The sequence below is a fragment of the Petromyzon marinus genome, unplaced genomic scaffold (assembly GCF_048934315.1).
Source record: "Petromyzon marinus isolate PM22_M1 ecotype Great Lakes invasive population unplaced genomic scaffold, UKy_Petmar_22M1.pri1.0 PM_Scaffold_351, whole genome shotgun sequence".
Lineage (NCBI taxonomy): Eukaryota > Metazoa > Chordata > Hyperoartia > Petromyzontiformes > Petromyzontidae > Petromyzon > Petromyzon marinus.
In genome coordinates, this window is record NW_027423337.1 from 67,645 (window position 1) to 84,718 (window position 17,074).

General features: G+C 56.4%; 1 protein-coding gene across 1 annotated transcript in view; it reads left to right on the forward strand.

Moving 5' to 3' along the window:
• LOC116938077 (G protein-coupled receptor kinase 3) overlaps window positions 1-17,074 on the forward strand; it is a 46,767-nt gene that overhangs the window by 23,735 nt on the left and 5,958 nt on the right. The window contains exons 9-13 of the mRNA XM_076064174.1: window positions 273-339; window positions 4,175-4,270; window positions 5,161-5,320; window positions 9,269-9,405; window positions 14,608-14,721. Of these exons, the coding sequence (XP_075920289.1) occupies window positions 273-339; window positions 4,175-4,270; window positions 5,161-5,320; window positions 9,269-9,405; window positions 14,608-14,721 (574 nt within the window). The remainder of the gene's footprint in view (window positions 1-272; window positions 340-4,174; window positions 4,271-5,160; window positions 5,321-9,268; window positions 9,406-14,607; window positions 14,722-17,074) is intronic.

Here is a 17,074-nt window from a genome sequence, read left to right on the forward strand (position 1 = left end):
CAGTCACCCATTCAGTCAGTCACCCACTCACTCAGTCACCCACCCACCCACTCACTCAGTCACCCACTCACTCAGTCACCCACCCACTCAGTCACTCACTCACTCACTTACTCACCCACCCACTCACTCACTTACCCACTCACTCACCCACTCAGTCACTCACTCACTTACCCACTCACTCACTCACCCACTCACTCAGTCACTCACCCATTCACTCACCCACTCAGTCAGTCACTCACTCAGCCACCCACCCGTGTCTCCCTCCCGCCCAGGGCAGTGGAAGTGAAAGGACATCCCTTCTTCGCTGGCATCGACTGGCAACAGATTTACCTTCTCAAGGTGAGAGAGAGGATAAGGGTGTGTGTGTGTACGTGTGCGTGTGTACATGTGTGTAACTAATAAGCTTGTGCCGGAGGCCCCGGGGGGACAGGCGTCTATGACGTCTCCTGGCCAAACCCCATTTGGCAGAGCCAGGAGATTGAATATCTACCCTCGGGGCTCCTCCAGAAACAACGAAATGCCACTACGGATGGCCACGTGGAATGTTCGAACACTCACTGCGGAGGAGAGGCTGCCACTCCTCTGTCGGGAGCTGGACCGGTACCGCCTTGATCTTTGTGGCATTCAGGAGGTCCGGTGGACCGGTTCTGGCTCCTGCCACCATGAGGGGTGGACAGTCTTCTACTCGGGGCAGCAGAATGCCAAACAACAGGGTGTGGCTCTTCTTTTAAACAAAAGAATGAAGGGGGCGTGGGAGCGTGGCGGTGAGGTGTGGGAAGCTGTAAGCCCCAGGCTACTTTGGGCTCGCCTTCCCATCAACCGGAGGCGAGGAGTGGTGGTCGTGGTTACTTATGCCCCCACCGAAGACGAACATCCGTGGAGGGATGCAGGCAAGGCCGATGAGTCAGATGCCTTCTATGACCTCCTGTCACAGTTGCTGGCTAAAGTGGTACCTCGGGATAGAGTCATCATGTTGGGTGACTTCAATGCCCGAGTTGGTCATGATGCTGGCACCTGGTCTGGAGTGATTGGAGGGCATGAGCCAGATCAGCTCAATAACAACGGTAGGAGGCTGCTAGATTTTTGTGCAGCCCATGGGCTTGTAATTACCAACACGCTGTTCCGGCATCGGCGCATCCACACAACATCATGGATGCATGCCTGGTCCAAGCAAGAACATCTACTGGACTACATAGTGACGGACCAGCGGATGCGAGCCCATGTCCTTGACACTAGGACCTACCGTGGAGCTGATCTGCCCTCTGACCATCGACTAGTCATCTGTAAGATGCGCCTACCATTCTTCCACTCCGGTGGTGGGTGTACACCCAGGACCCCATTCCAACCTAAAGTGGCCTGGTCTCAGTTATCTGATGAAAGTTGCATGCGAGAATTTCATCATCGCTTGCGGCTGGGGTTGGCATCGTCCCCCACTCCTCCTGATGTCGAGGGTAAATGGGCGAGGTTTAGGACTGTGTCTCATGCAGCTGCAATGGCTGCTTTGGGTACGCGGTCCAGACCTCCCTAGAGACCCTGGCTGACAGAGAAAAAGCGACAGGCCCACTGTCATCGGCTACAGAAGGTTCAGAGAGCCGTGAGGCGCTGCAAGGATGGGTGGTGGTCGCGGGTTGCTGAGGAGATGGAGTCTGCCTCAGTGGCCCGTGATCACAAATCTCTATTTAACGCCATCAAAAAAGTAACCTGCAGCGCCACACCTATTACCATCATTAGGGGAAAAAACGGTGATCCAATCTCCGACCCCCAGGAACAGGTTTGCAGATTTGCTGAGCATTTCTGTGAGGTCCTGGGGGAGGGAAAATTCCTCAGCCAGGAAAACATCGTGGCACAAAGTGAGGATAACCCTGCTGAGGCTGCGGTGCCTCAAATAATGGAAGAAGAAGTCACCCCCTGTGAGTGGCTGGCTGAGGTGCCATCTGTTGAGGAAGTACTGAAGGCGATCCGGAGTCTGAGACCAGGAAAGGCACCGGGCAGAGATGATCTCCCAAGCGAAATGCTGAGGGAGGGTGGCGTTTGTGCACAGACTGCCCTATATGACATCATAACAACAGTCTGGACCACTGGATGGTTCCGCAGGATTGGAAGGATGCCCTGGTGGTCCCCCTTTTTAAGAAGGGGGACCGCACAGACTGTAACAACTACAGGGGCATCTCACTCCTCAGTGTGCCGGGAAAGGTCCTGGCAAGGATTATTCAGCATCGCCTTGCCAGGCACGCTGAGGAGAGGCTTGCGGAGCCCCAATGCAGTTTCAGGAAAGGGCGGTCCTGCACAGATGCCATATTTTCTGTCCGTTTGCTACAGCAGAGGTGTAGGGAATTCCAAGAAGACCTACATCTCTGCTTTATTGACCTGGTCAAGGCCTATGATACCATCAGTAGGCCTGGGCTCTGGGTCGTTCTTCGTGCTTTTGGAGTACCTGACCCTCTGCTCACGATCATTAAGGACCTTCATGATGGTGAGCGGGCCCGGGTAAAACTACGTGGCCGGGAGTCAGAGCCATTCCCTGTACACCTTGGGGTGCGACAGGGATGTCCTCTGGCTCCCACATTATTTAACATCTATTTTCACCACGTAGTTCATCAAGCCTTCAATAGCTGTACCGGGGGAATCTCCATATGGTACAGATATAATGGGAGGCTGATCGATGCCCGGGTGCGGTCAAGGGATGGCTCCCTATTGCTCAACCATGTTATGTATGCCAATGATTTGGTAATAGCTGCTCATTCAGAGGAGGAGTTGGAGGCACTGCTGCTGAGACTGGAGTGTGCAACTAAGAGATGGGGCCTTACCATCAGCCCCACCAAAACTAAGCACCTGCCTGGGTATTTTGTACCATCGGACACTCCACCCCCACGGCTCCCAATCGGTGATGGGGCAGTTGTGGAGAAAGTGGAGAGTTTCCCATACCTGGGCAGTGTGCTTATGACTGGCTCCAGTTTAACAGCAGAGGTCTCACTCCGAATCAGTCGAGCGGCAATATCTTTTCATCGGTTGCGTAACGCTGTGTGGAAGCTACCTGGTCTGTCGCTCCGCACTAAGCTTCAGGTCTTCTCGGCCACGGTCATTCCCTCCCTTCTCTACGCTTGCGAAACGTGGACCCCCCTAATGGATCATCTTCGCCAGTTAGAAACATTTAGGCTGGCCTGCCTACGATCCATCCTGGGTTTAACCAGACTGGATTGTGTGAGAAGCTCACAAATCCTTGAAAGATCTGGGCAAGGTCCCATCGGTGAGCTCCTCCGGCGGGCAAGGCTGCGATGGCTGGGTCATGTAGCCCGCATGCCCAGCCACCGCATGCCGAAACAGCTTTTGTTCGGCCGGATTGAGGGGGCTAAGCGGGCGCGGCACGGGCTAGAGAAGAGATGGAGTGATGTGGTACAGGCGGACGTGGAGTTGAGTGGACTTGCCGATGACTGGTACCAGCGGTGTCAAAATCGGCCTCTGTGGAGGAGGCTCGTGAAGGATGCTACTGGGCAGTTGGAGATAGTCGCCCTCCAACAACAACGGAGGGCGGAGGAGCGACGCTCACAACAACGAGCGGAGCGCCGGGTGGCTAAAGCACAGCAGGTTGGCACAGTAGGGGGCACAGGTGGTGCATCAGCCAGTCATCTCAGTCAGTCGACCCGTGGCACCTGGGTCTGCCCCGTGACCTGCCAGCGGGCGTTCGACACTTCACGTGGCCTCAGGGTGCACATAGCCTGGCACAAGCGTCGTGGTGACGTCACCGCCACTTAGTGGCGAATGGCGGTTGTTGTTGTTGTATCACTGTGTGTGTATCACTGTGTGTGTGTCACTGTGTGTGTCACTGTGTGTGTATCACTGTGTGTCACTGTGTGTGTGTATCACTGTGTGTGTGTGTATGTGTGTGTGTCACTGTGTGTGTCTGTGTGTGTGTGTCACTGTGTGTCACTGTGTGTGTGTGTCACTGTGTGTGTGTCACTGTGTGTGTGTCACTGTGTGTGTGTGTGTCACTGTGTGTGTGTGTGTCACTGTGTGTGTGTGTGTCACTGTGTGTGTGTGTCTCACTGTGTGTGTGTGTATCACTATCTGTATCACTATGTGTATCACTATGTGTATCACTGTGTGTCACTGTGTCACTATGTGTATCACTGTGTCACTGTGTGTATGTATGTGTGTGTGTTTGTCTTTGGTCCAGTACCCCCCTCCCCTGATCCCCCCACGGGGGGAGGTGAACGCCGCCGACGCCTTCGACATCGGCTCCTTCGACGAGGAGGACACCAAGGGGATCAAGGTGGGGTCAGGGGTCACCAAGGGGGTCAAGGTGGGGTCAGGGGTCATCAAGGGGGTCAAGGTGGGGTCATGGGTCATCAAGGGGGTCAAGGTGGGGTTAAGGGGGAGCGCAGACAGTGGGAGATTGAGCAAGCGATTGGGTGGATGGATGAGTGGGTGAGGGAGCGGGTGAGTGAGTGGGTGGGCGAGCGGGTGAGTGGATGGGCGAGCGGGTGAGTGAGTGAGCGGGTGAGTGAGTGGGTGGGCGACCGGGTGAGTGGGTGAGCGAGCAGGTGAGTGAGTGAGCGAACGAGTGAGTGGGTGAGCGAGCGGGCGAGCGGGTGAGTAGGTGAGCGAGCGGGTGAGTGGCTGAGCGGTTGAGTGAGTGGGTGAGTGGGTAAGTGAGTGGCTGAGCGGGTGAGTGAGTGGCTGAGCGGGTGAGGGAGTGAGTGCGTGAGTGAGTGTCTGAGTGAGTGAGTGGCTGAGTGAGTGTCTGAGTGAGTGAGTGGGTGAGTGGCTGAGTGAGTGAGTGGGTGAGTGGCTGAGTGAGTGAGTGGCTGAGTGAGTGAGTGAGTGGCTGAGTGAGTGAGTGGCTGAGTGAGTGAGTGGCTGAGTGAGTGAGTGAGTGTCTGAGTGAGTGTCTGAGTGAGTGTCTGAGTGAGTGGCTGAGTGAGTGTCTGAGTGGGTGAGTGAGTGAGTGACTTGCTGAATGAGTGAGTGAGTGTCTGAGTGAGTGTCTGACTGAGTGAGTGAGTGTCTGAGTGAGTGAGTGTCTGAGTGAGTGGGTGTGTGAGTGAGTGTCTGAGTGAGTGAGTGTGTGAGTGAGTGAGTTAGTGAGTGAGTGAGTGTCTGAGTGAGTGAGTGTGCGTCAGCGTGAGTCTGTGTAATCCCCGCCGTTTCCCCGCTCCGCAGCTGCTCGAGAGTGACCAGGAGCTGTACAAGAACTTCCCGCTGGTCATCTCGGAGCGCTGGCAGCAGGAGGTGGCCGAGACCGTCCACGACGCCGTCAACCTGGACACGGACAAGCTGGAGGCTCGCAAGCGTGCCAAGAAGCTCCTGGGACAGGAGGAGGGTACGGAGGAACCTCCTCGCCAGCTCACTCACTCACTCACCCACTCACTCACACACTCACACTCACTCACTCACTCATCCACTCACTCACTCGCTCACCCACTCGCTCACCCACTCGCTCACTCACTCACTCACTCACCCACCCACTCACTCGCTCGCTCACTCACTCACTCACTCACCCACTCACTCACTCACCCACTCACTCACTCGCTCACCTCCTCACCCGCTCGCCCACTCGCGCACCTCCTCGCCCACTCGCTCACTCGCTCGCTCACTCACCCACTCACTCACCCACTCACTCACACACTCACTCACTCACACTCACACACTCACTCACTCACACACTCGCTCACTCACTCACTCACTCACTCACCCACTCACCCACTCGCTCACCCACTCACTCACCCACTCACTCACTCGCTCACTCACTCACTCACCCACTCACTCACTCACTCACTCGCCCACTCACCCACTCGCCCACTCGCGCACCTCCTCGCCTACTCGCTCACTCGCTCGCTCACTCACTCGCCCACTCACACACTCACTCGCTCACTCACTCACTCACCCACTCACTCACCAACTCACTCACTCACTCACCCACTCACTCACACACCCACTCAACCACTCACTCACCCACTCACTCACTCACTCACCAACTCACTCACTCACCCACCACTCACCCACTCACCCACTCACTCACCCACCCACTCACCCACTCACTCGCTCACTCACCCACTCACTCACCCACTCACTCACACACTCACTCACTCACACTCACACACTCACTCACTCACACACTCGCTCACTCACTCACTCACTCACCCACTCACCCACTCGCTCACCCACTCACTCACCCACTCACTCACTCGCTCACTCACTCACCCACTCACTCACTCACTCGCCCACTCACCCACTCGCCCACTCGCGCACCTCCTCGCCCACTCGCTCACTCGCTCGCTCACTCACTCGCCCACTCACACACTCACTCGCTCACTCACTCACTCACCCACTCACTCACCAACTCACTCACTCACTCACTCACACACCCACTCAACCACTCACTCACCCACTCACTCACTCACTCACCAACTCACTCACTCACCCACCACTCACCCACTCACCCACTCACTCACCCACCCACTCACCCACTCACTCGCTCACTCACTCACTCACTCACCCACTCACTCACCCACTCACTCACTCGCTCACCTCCTCACCCGCTCGCCCACTCGCGCACCTCCTCGCCCACTCGCTCACTCGCTCGCTCACTCACTCACACACTCGCTCGCTCACTCACTCACCAACTCACTCACTCACTCACTCACTCACCCACTCACTCACACACCCACTCAACCACTCACTCACCCACTCACTCACCCACTCACTCACTCACCAACTCACTCACTCACCCACCACTCATCCACTCACTCACCCACCACTCACCCACTCACTCACTCACTCACCCACCACTCACCCACTCACTCAGTCACCCACTCACTCACTCAACCACTCACTCACCCACTCACTCACTCACTCACCAACTCACTCACTCACTCACCCACCACTCACCCACTCACTCACTCACTCAGTCACCCACCCACCCACTCAACCACTCACTCACCCACTCACCCACTCACCCACTCACTAACTCACCCACCACTCACCCACTCACTCACTCACCCACCCACCCACTCACTCACTCACCCACCACTCACTCACTCAGTCACCCACTCACTCACTCACCCACCCACTCACTCACTCACCCACTCACTCACTCACCCACCACTCACTCACTCACTCACCCACTCACTCACCCACTCACTCACTTGCTCAACCACTCACTCGCTCAACCACTCACTTAGAATTGCCCACAGCCACCACCACTACAACTCACCAGCTACTCTCAATGTCTCTCCCTGCTGATTGATCCCCTACTGATTGATCCCCTGCTGATTGATCCCCTGCTGATTGATCCCCCTACTGATTGATCCCCCTGCTGATTGATCCCCTGCTGATTGATCCCCTGATGATTTATTCCCTACTGATTGATCACCTGCTGATTGATCTCCTGATGATTGATTGATCCCCTACTGATTGATCCCCTGCTGATTGATCCCCTACTGATTGATCCCCTACTGATTGATTCCCTGCTGATTGATCCCTCTGCTGATTGATCCCCTACTGATTGATCCCCTACTGATTGATTGATACCCCTACTGAATGATCCCCTGCTGATTGATCCCCTACTGATTGATCCCCTACTGATTGATCCCCTGCTGATTGATCCCCTGCTGATTGATCCCCTACTGATTGATCCCCTGCTGATTGATCCCCTGCTGATTGATCCCCTACTGAATGATCCCCTGCTGATTGATCCCCTGCTGATTGATCCCCTACTGATTGATCCCCTGCTGATTGATCCCCTGCTGATTGATCCCTCTGCTGATTGATCCCCTACTGATTGATCCCCTGCTGATTGATCCCCTGCTGATTGATCCCCTACTGATTGATCCCCTACTGATTGATCCCCTGCTGATTGATCCCCCTACTGATTGATCCCCTACTGATTGATCCCCCTACTGATTGATCCCCTACTGATTGATCCCCCTACTGATTGATCCCCTACTGATTGATTGATCCCCTACTGATTGATTCCCCTACTGATTGATCCCCCTTCTGATTGATTGATCCCCTTCTGATTGATTGATCCCCTACTGATTGATCCCCCTTCTGATTGATCCCCTACTGATTGATCCCCTACTGATTGATCCCCTACTGATTGATCCCCCTTCTGATTGATTGATCCCCTTCTGATTGATTGATCCCCTTCTGATTGATCCGCTGCTGATTGATCCCCTACTGATTGATCCCCCTACTGATTGATCCCCTACTGATTGATCCCCCTTCTGATTGATCCCCTTCTGATTGATTGATCCCCTTCTGATTGATCCGCTGCTGATTGATCCCCTACTGATTGATCCCCCTACTGATTGATCCCCTACTGATTGATTCCCTGCTGATTGATCCCCTATTGATTGATCCCCTACTGATTGATCCCCTGCTGATTGATCCCCTGCTGATTGATCCCCTACTGATTGATCCCCTACTGATTGATCCCCTGCTGATTGATCCCCTACTGATTGATCCCCTACTGATTGAGCCCCTACTGATTGATCCCCTACTGATTGAGCCCCTACTGATTGATCCCCTACTGATTGATCCCTCTACTGATTGATCCCTTACTGATTGATTCCCTACTGATTGATCCTCTGCTGATTGATCCCCTGCTGATTGATCCCCCTACTGATTGATTGATCCCCTACTGATTGATGTCCTACTGATTGATCCCCTGATGATTGATCCCCTGCTGATTGATCCCCTGATGATTGATCCCCTACTGATTGATCCCCTACTGATTGATCCCCTGATGATTGATCCCCTGCTGATTGATACCCTGATGATTGATTGATCCCCTACTGATTGATCCCCCACTGATTGATCTCCTCCTGATTGATCTCCTGCTGATTGATCCCCTGCTGATTGATCCCCTACTGATTGATACCCTGCTGATTGATCCCCTACTGATTGATCCCCTACTGATTGATCCCATACTGATTGATCACCTGCTGATTGATCTCCTGATGAATGATTGATCCCCTACTGATTGATCCCCTACTTATTGATCCCCCTCCTGATTGATCTCCCTACTGATTGATCCCCTACTGATTGATCCCCTACTTATTGATCCCCCTCCTGATTGATCCCCTGCTGATTGATCCGCTGCTGATTGATCCCCTACTGATTGATCCCCTACTGATTGATCCCCTGCTGATTGATTGGTGCCTCTGCTGATTGATTGATCCCCCTTCTGATTGATCCCTCTGCTGATTGATCCCTCTGCTGATTGATTCCTCTGCTGATTGATTGATCCCCTGGTTATTGATCCCAGACTATGCGCACGGCAAAGACTGCATCATGCACGGCTACATGCTGAAGTTGGGCAACCCATTCCTCACCCAGTGGCAGCGGCGATACTTTTACCTTTTCCCTAACCGCCTCGAGTGGCGTGGTGAGGGTGACTCACGGGTGAGTAGCTCACCACCACGCTCACCTCTACCACGCTCACCACCACGCTCACCACCACGCTCACCAACACGCTCACCTCTACCACGCTCACCACCACGCTCACCACCACGCTCACCTCTACCACGCTCACCACGCTCATCACTACACTCACCACCACGCTCACCTCTACCACGCTCACCACCACGCTCACCTCTACCACGCTCACCACCACGCTCATCACTACTACACTCACCACGCTCATCACTACACTCATCACTACACTCACCACCACGCTCACCACCACGCTCACCACCACGCTCACCTCTACCACGCTCACCACCACGCTCACCACCACGCTCACCACCACGCTCACCACCACGCTCACCTCTACCACGCTCACCACCACGCTCATCACTACTACACTCACCACGCTCATCACTACACTCATCACTACACTCACCACCACGCTCACCACCACGCTCACCACCACGCTCACCTCTACCACGCTCACCACCACGCTCACCACCACGCTCACCACCACGCTCACCTCTACCACGCTCACCACCACGCTCACCACCACGCTCATCACCACGCTCACCACTACTACACTCACCACGCTCATCACTACACTCATCACTACACTCACCACCACGCTCACCTCTACCACGCTCACCACCACGCTCACCTCTACCACGCTCACCACCACGCTCATCACTACTACACTCACCACGCTCATCACTACACTCATCACTACACTCACCACCACGCTCACCACCACGCTCACCACCACGCTCACCTCTACCACGCTCACCACCACGCTCACCACCACGCTCACCACCACGCTCACCTCTACCACGCTCACCACCACGCTCACCACCACGCTCATCACCACGCTCACCACTACTACACTCACCACGCTCATCACTACACTCATCACTACACTCACCACCACGCTCACCACCACGCTCACCACCACGCTCACCTCTACCACGCTCACCACCACGCTCACCTCTACCACGCTCACCACCACGCTCATCACTACTACACTCACCACGCTCATCACTACACTCATCACTACACTCACCACCACGCTCACCACCACGCTCACCACCACGCTCACCTCTACCACGCTCACCACCACGCTCACCACCACGCTCACCTCTACCACGCTCACCACCACGCTCACCACCACGCTCATCACCACGCTCACCACTACTACACTCACCACGCTCATCACTACACTCATCACTACACTCACCACCACGCTCACCACCACGCTCACCACCACGCTCACCTCTACCACGCTCACCACCACGCTCACCACCACGCTCACCACCACGCTCACCTCTACCACGCTCACCACCACGCTCACCACCACGCTCATCACCACGCTCACCACTACTACACTCACCACGCTCATCACTACACTCATCACTACACTCACCACCACGCTCACCACCACGCTCACCTCTACCACGCTCACCACCACGCTCACCTCTACCACGCTCACCACCACACTCATCACTACTACACTCACCACGCTCATCACTACTACACTCACCACCACGCTCACCACCACACTCACCACGCTCACCACCACACTCACCACCACACTCATCACTACACTCACCACCACGCTCACCACCACGCTCACCACCACGCTCACCTCTACCACGCTCACCACCACGCTCACCACCACGCTCATCACCACGCTCACCACCACGCTCACCAGCTCGCTCACCACTACACTCATCACTACACTCATCACTACACTCATCACTACACTCACCACCACGCTCACCACCACGCTCACCACCACGCTCACCTCTACCACGCTCACCACCACGCTCATCACCACGCTCACCACACTCACCACACTCACCACCACACTCACCACACTCACCACACTCACCACACCACACTCACCACACCGCACTCACCACACTCACCACACTCACCACACACACCACACTCACCACACACACCACACACACCACACACACCACACACACCACACACACCACACACACCACACACACCACACTCACCACACTCACCACACCACACTCACCACACCACACACACCACACACACTTACCACACTCACCACACTCACCACACTCACCACACCCACCACACCACACTCACCACACCACACACACCACACACACTCACCACACTTACCACACTCACCACACTCACCACGCTCACCACACCACACTCACCACACCACACACACCACACTCACCACACTCACCACACTCACCACACCACACTCACCACACCACACTCACCACACTCACCACACTCACCACACCACACTCACCACACCCACCACACACAACACACACACCACACTTACCACACCACACCACACACACCACACTTACCACACCACACTCACCACGCTCACCACACCACCACACTCACCACACTCACCACGCTCACCACACTCACCACACTCACCACACTCACCATGCTCACCACACTCATCACACTCACCACGCTCACCACATTCACCACACTCACCACACCACACTCGCCACACTCACCACGCTCACCACACTCACCACCCTCACCACACTCACCACACTCCCCACACTCACCACACCACACTCACCACATTCACCACACTCACCACACCACACTCACCACACTCACCACACCACACTCACCACACTCACCACACTCACCACACCACACTCACCACACTCACCACACCACACTCACCGCACCACACACACCACACTCACCACACCACACACACCACACTCACCACACACACCACCACACTCACCACACTCATCACCACACTCACCACACTCACCACACTCACCACACCACACTCACCACACTCACCACACTCTCCATGCTCACCACACTCACCACACCACCACACTCACCACACTCACTACACTCACCATACTCACCACACTCACCACACTCACCACACTCACCACACCACACTCACCACACTCACCACACTCACCACACTCACCAGCCCAGCACCCTCACCACACTCACCACACTCACCACCACACTCTCCACCACACTCACCACCCTACCACACTCACCACACTCACCACACACACGACACCACCACACTCACCACACTCACCACACTCACCACCACACTCACCACACTCACCACACCACCACACTCACCACACTCACCACACTCACCACACCACACTCACCACACTCACCACACTCACCCACCACACTCACCACACTCACCACACCACCACACTCACCACACTCACCACACCACCACACTCACCACACCACACTTACCACACCACACTCACCACACAGACCACACCACACTCACCACACCACACTCACCACACCACACACACCACTCACCACACCACACTCACCACACCACACTCACCATACTCACCACACCACACCACACTCACCACACCACACACACCACACACACCACACACACACCACACTCACCACACTCACCACACCACACACACCACACACACACCACACACACCACACACCACACTCACCACACCACACACACCATACTCACCACACTCACCACACTCACCACACCACACACACCACACACACCACACTCACCACACCACACTCACCACACCACACTCACCATACTCACCACACTCACCACACTCACCACACCACACTCACCACACTCACCACACTCACCACACTCACCAGCCCAGCACCCTCACCACACTCACCACACTCACCACCACACTCTCCACCACACTCACCACCCTACCACACTCACCACACTCACCACACACACGACACCACCACACTCACCACACTCACCACACTCACCACACTCACCACCACACTCACCACACTCACCACACCACCACACTCACCACACTCACCACACTCACCACACCACACTCACCACACTCACCACACTCACCACACTCACCCACCACACTCACCACCCTCACCACACCACCACACTCACCACACCACACACACCACTCACACACCACACTCACCACACCACAATCACCATACTCACCACACCACACCACACTCACCACACCACACACACCACACACACCACACTCACCACACTCACCACACTCACCACACCACACACACCACACACACCACACACACCACACACACACCACACTCACCACACTCACCACACCACACACACCACACACACACCACACACACCACACACCACACTCACCACACCACACACACCACACTCACCACACTCACCACACTCACCACACTCACCACACCACACACACCACACACACCACACTCACCACACCACACTCACCACACCACACACACCACACACACCACACACCACACTCACCACACCACACACACCACACTCACCACACACACCACACACACCACACACACACACCACACCACACACACCACACACACCACACTCACCACACACACCACACACACCACACACACCACACACACACCACACTCACCACACTCACCACACCACACACACCACACACACACCACACACACCACACACCACACTCACCACACCACACACACCACACTCACCACACTCACCACACTCACCACACCACACACACCACACACACCACACTCACCACACCACACTCACCACACCACACACACCACACACACCACACACCACACTCACCACACCACACACACCACACTCACCACACACACCACACACACCACACACACCACACACACACACCACACCACACACACCACACACACCACACTCACCACACACACCACACACACCACACACACCACACACACACCACACTCACCACACTCACCACACTCACCACACCACACACACCACACACCACACTCACCATCATCATCACCAGGCTGGCCTGGTGATGATGATGGTGCTGATGATGATGATGTCACTGCTGGTGATGATGGTGCTGATGGTGATGATGGTGCTGATGATGTCACTGCCGGGGATGATGATGATGACGATGGTGCTGATGATGGTCCTGATAATGACGATGGTGCTGATGATGATGCTGATGATGATGATGGTGCTGATGATGATGATGACGATGGTGCTGATGATGATGCTGATGATGGTGCTGATGATGATGATGACGATGGTGCTGATGATGATGCTGATGATGATGATGGTGCTGATGATGATGATGACGATGGTGCTGATGATGACGATGGTGCTGATGATGATGATGGTGCTGATGATGATGCGTGCAGCAAAACCTGCTGACGATGGAGCAGATGCAGGCGGTGGAGGAGACGCAGGTGAAGGACAAGAAGTGTGTCCTGCTGCGGATCAAGGGAGGGAAGCAATTTGTGTTGCAGTGTGAGGTGGGTGGGGGGGTGGGTGGGGGGGGTGGGGGGGGGTGGGGGGGTGGGGGGGGTGGGGGTGGGTGGGGTGAGTGGGGTGAGTGAGTGAGTGAGGTGAGTGAGTGGGGTGAGTGAGTGAGTGGGTGGGGTGAGTGGGTGGGGTGAGTGAGTGGGGTGAGTGGAGTGAGTGGGGTGGGTGAGTGAGTGAGTGGGGTGAGTGAGTGGGGTGAGTGAGTGAGTGGGTGGGGTGAGTGAGTGAGTGGGTGGGGTGAGTGAGTGAGTGAGTGGGGTGAGTGAGTGAGTGGGTGGGGTGAGTGAGTGAGTGGGTGGGGTGAGTGGGTGGGGTGAGTGGGGTGAGTGGGTGGGGTGAGTGGGGTGAGTGGGTGGGTGGGTGGGGTGAGTGAGATGAGTGGGGTGAGTGGGGTGGGTGGGTGAATGGGGTGAGTGAGTGAGTGGGGTCATTGGGGTGAGTGAGTGAGTGGCGTGAGTGAGTTGGTGGGGTGAGTGAGTTGGTGGGTGGGGTGAGTGGGTGGGTGGGTGAGTGGGGTGAGTGAGTGAGTGAGTGGGGTGAGTGGGGTGAGTGGGGTGAGTGGGGTGGGTGGGGTGAGTGGAGTGAGTGAGTGAGTTAGTGAGTGAGTGGGGTGAGTGAGTGAGTGGGTGGGGTGAGTGGGTGGGGTGAGTGAGTGGGGTGAGTGGAGTGAGTGGGGTGGGTGAGTGAGTGAGTGGGGTGAGTGAGTGGGGTGAGTGAGTGAGTGGGTGGGGTGAGTGAGTGAGTGGGTGGGGTGAGTGAGTGAGTGAGTGGGGTGAGTGAGTGAGTGGGTGGGGTGAGTGAGTGAGTGGGTGGGGTGAGTGGGTGGGGTGAGTGGGGTGAGTGGGTGGGGTGAGTGGGGTGAGTGGGTGGGTGGGTGGGGTGAGTGAGATGAGTGGGGTGAGTGGGGTGGGTGGGTGAATGGGGTGAGTGAGTGAGTGGGGTCATTGGGGTGAGTGAGTGAGTGGCGTGAGTGAGTTGGTGGGGTGAGTGAGTTGGTGGGTGGGGTGAGTGGGTGGGTGGGTGAGTGGGGTGAGTGAGTGAGTGAGTGGGGTGAGTGGGGTGAGTGGGGTGAGTGAGTGAGTGAGTGAGTGGGGTGAGTGAGTGGGGTGAGTGGGTGAGTGAGTGGGGTGAGTGAGTGAGTGAGTGAATGGGGTGAGTGAGTGGGGTGAGTGGGGTGAGTGAGTGGGGTGAGTGGGGTGTGTGAGTGAGTGAGTGAGTGGGTGAGTGGGGTGATTGGGGTGAGTGAGTGAGTGGGGTGAGTGGGGTGAGTGGGGTGAGTGGGTGAGTGAGTGGGGTGAGTGGGGTGTGTGAGTGAGTGGGTGAGTGGGGTGAGTGGGGTGAGTGAGTGAGTGGGGTGAGTGGGGTGAGTGGGGTGAGTGAGTGAGTGAGTGGGTGGGGTGAGTGAGTGAGGTGAGTGGGGTGAGTGAGTGGGTGGGGTGAGTGGGTGGGGTGAGTGGGGTGAGTGGGTGGGTGGGTGGGGTGAGTGGGTGGGTGGGGTGAGTGAGGTGAGTGGGGTGGGTGGGTGAGTGGGGTGAGTGAGTGAGTGGGGTGAGTGAGTTGGTGGGGTGAGTGAGTTGGTGGGTGAGTGAGTGAGTGGGGTGAGTGGGGTGAGTGGGGTGAGTGGGTGGGGTGAGTGGGTGGGTGAGTGGGTGGGTGGGTGGGGTGAGTGGGGTGAGTGGGTGGGTGGGGTCAGTGAGTGGGGTGAGTGGGTGGGTGGGTGAGTGAGTGAAGTGAGTGAGTGGGTGGGGTGGGTGAGGTGAGTGGGATGAGTGAGTGGGGTGAGTGGGTGGGGTGAGTGGGTGGGGTGAGTGGGTGGGGTGAGTGGGTGAGTGAGTGGGGTGAGTGGGGTGAGTGAGTGAGTGGGTGAGTGAGTGAGTGAGTGGGGTGAGTGGGGTGAGTGGGGGTGAGTGAGTGGGGTGAGTGGGTGAGTTAGTGGGGTGAGTGAGTGAGTGAATGGGGTGAGTGAGTGGGGTGAGTGGGGTGAGTGAGTGGGGTGAGTGGGGTGTGTGAGTGAGTGAGTGAGTGGGGTGAGTGGGGTGATTGGGTGAGTGAGTGAGTGGGGTGAGTGGGGTGAGTGGGGTGAGTGGGTGAGTGAGTGGGGTGAGTGGGGTGTGTGAGTGAGTGGGTGAGTGGGGTGAGTGGGGTGAGTGAGTGAGTGGGGTGAGTGGGGTGAGTGGGGTGAGTGAGTGAGTGAGTGGGTGGGGTGAGTGAGTGAGGTGAGTGGGGTGAGTGAGTGGGTGGGGTGAGTGGGTGGGGTGAGTGGGGTGAGTGGGTGGGTGGGTGGGGTGAGTGGGTGGGTGGGGTGAGTGAGGTGAGTGGGGTGGGTGGGTGAGTGGGGTGAGT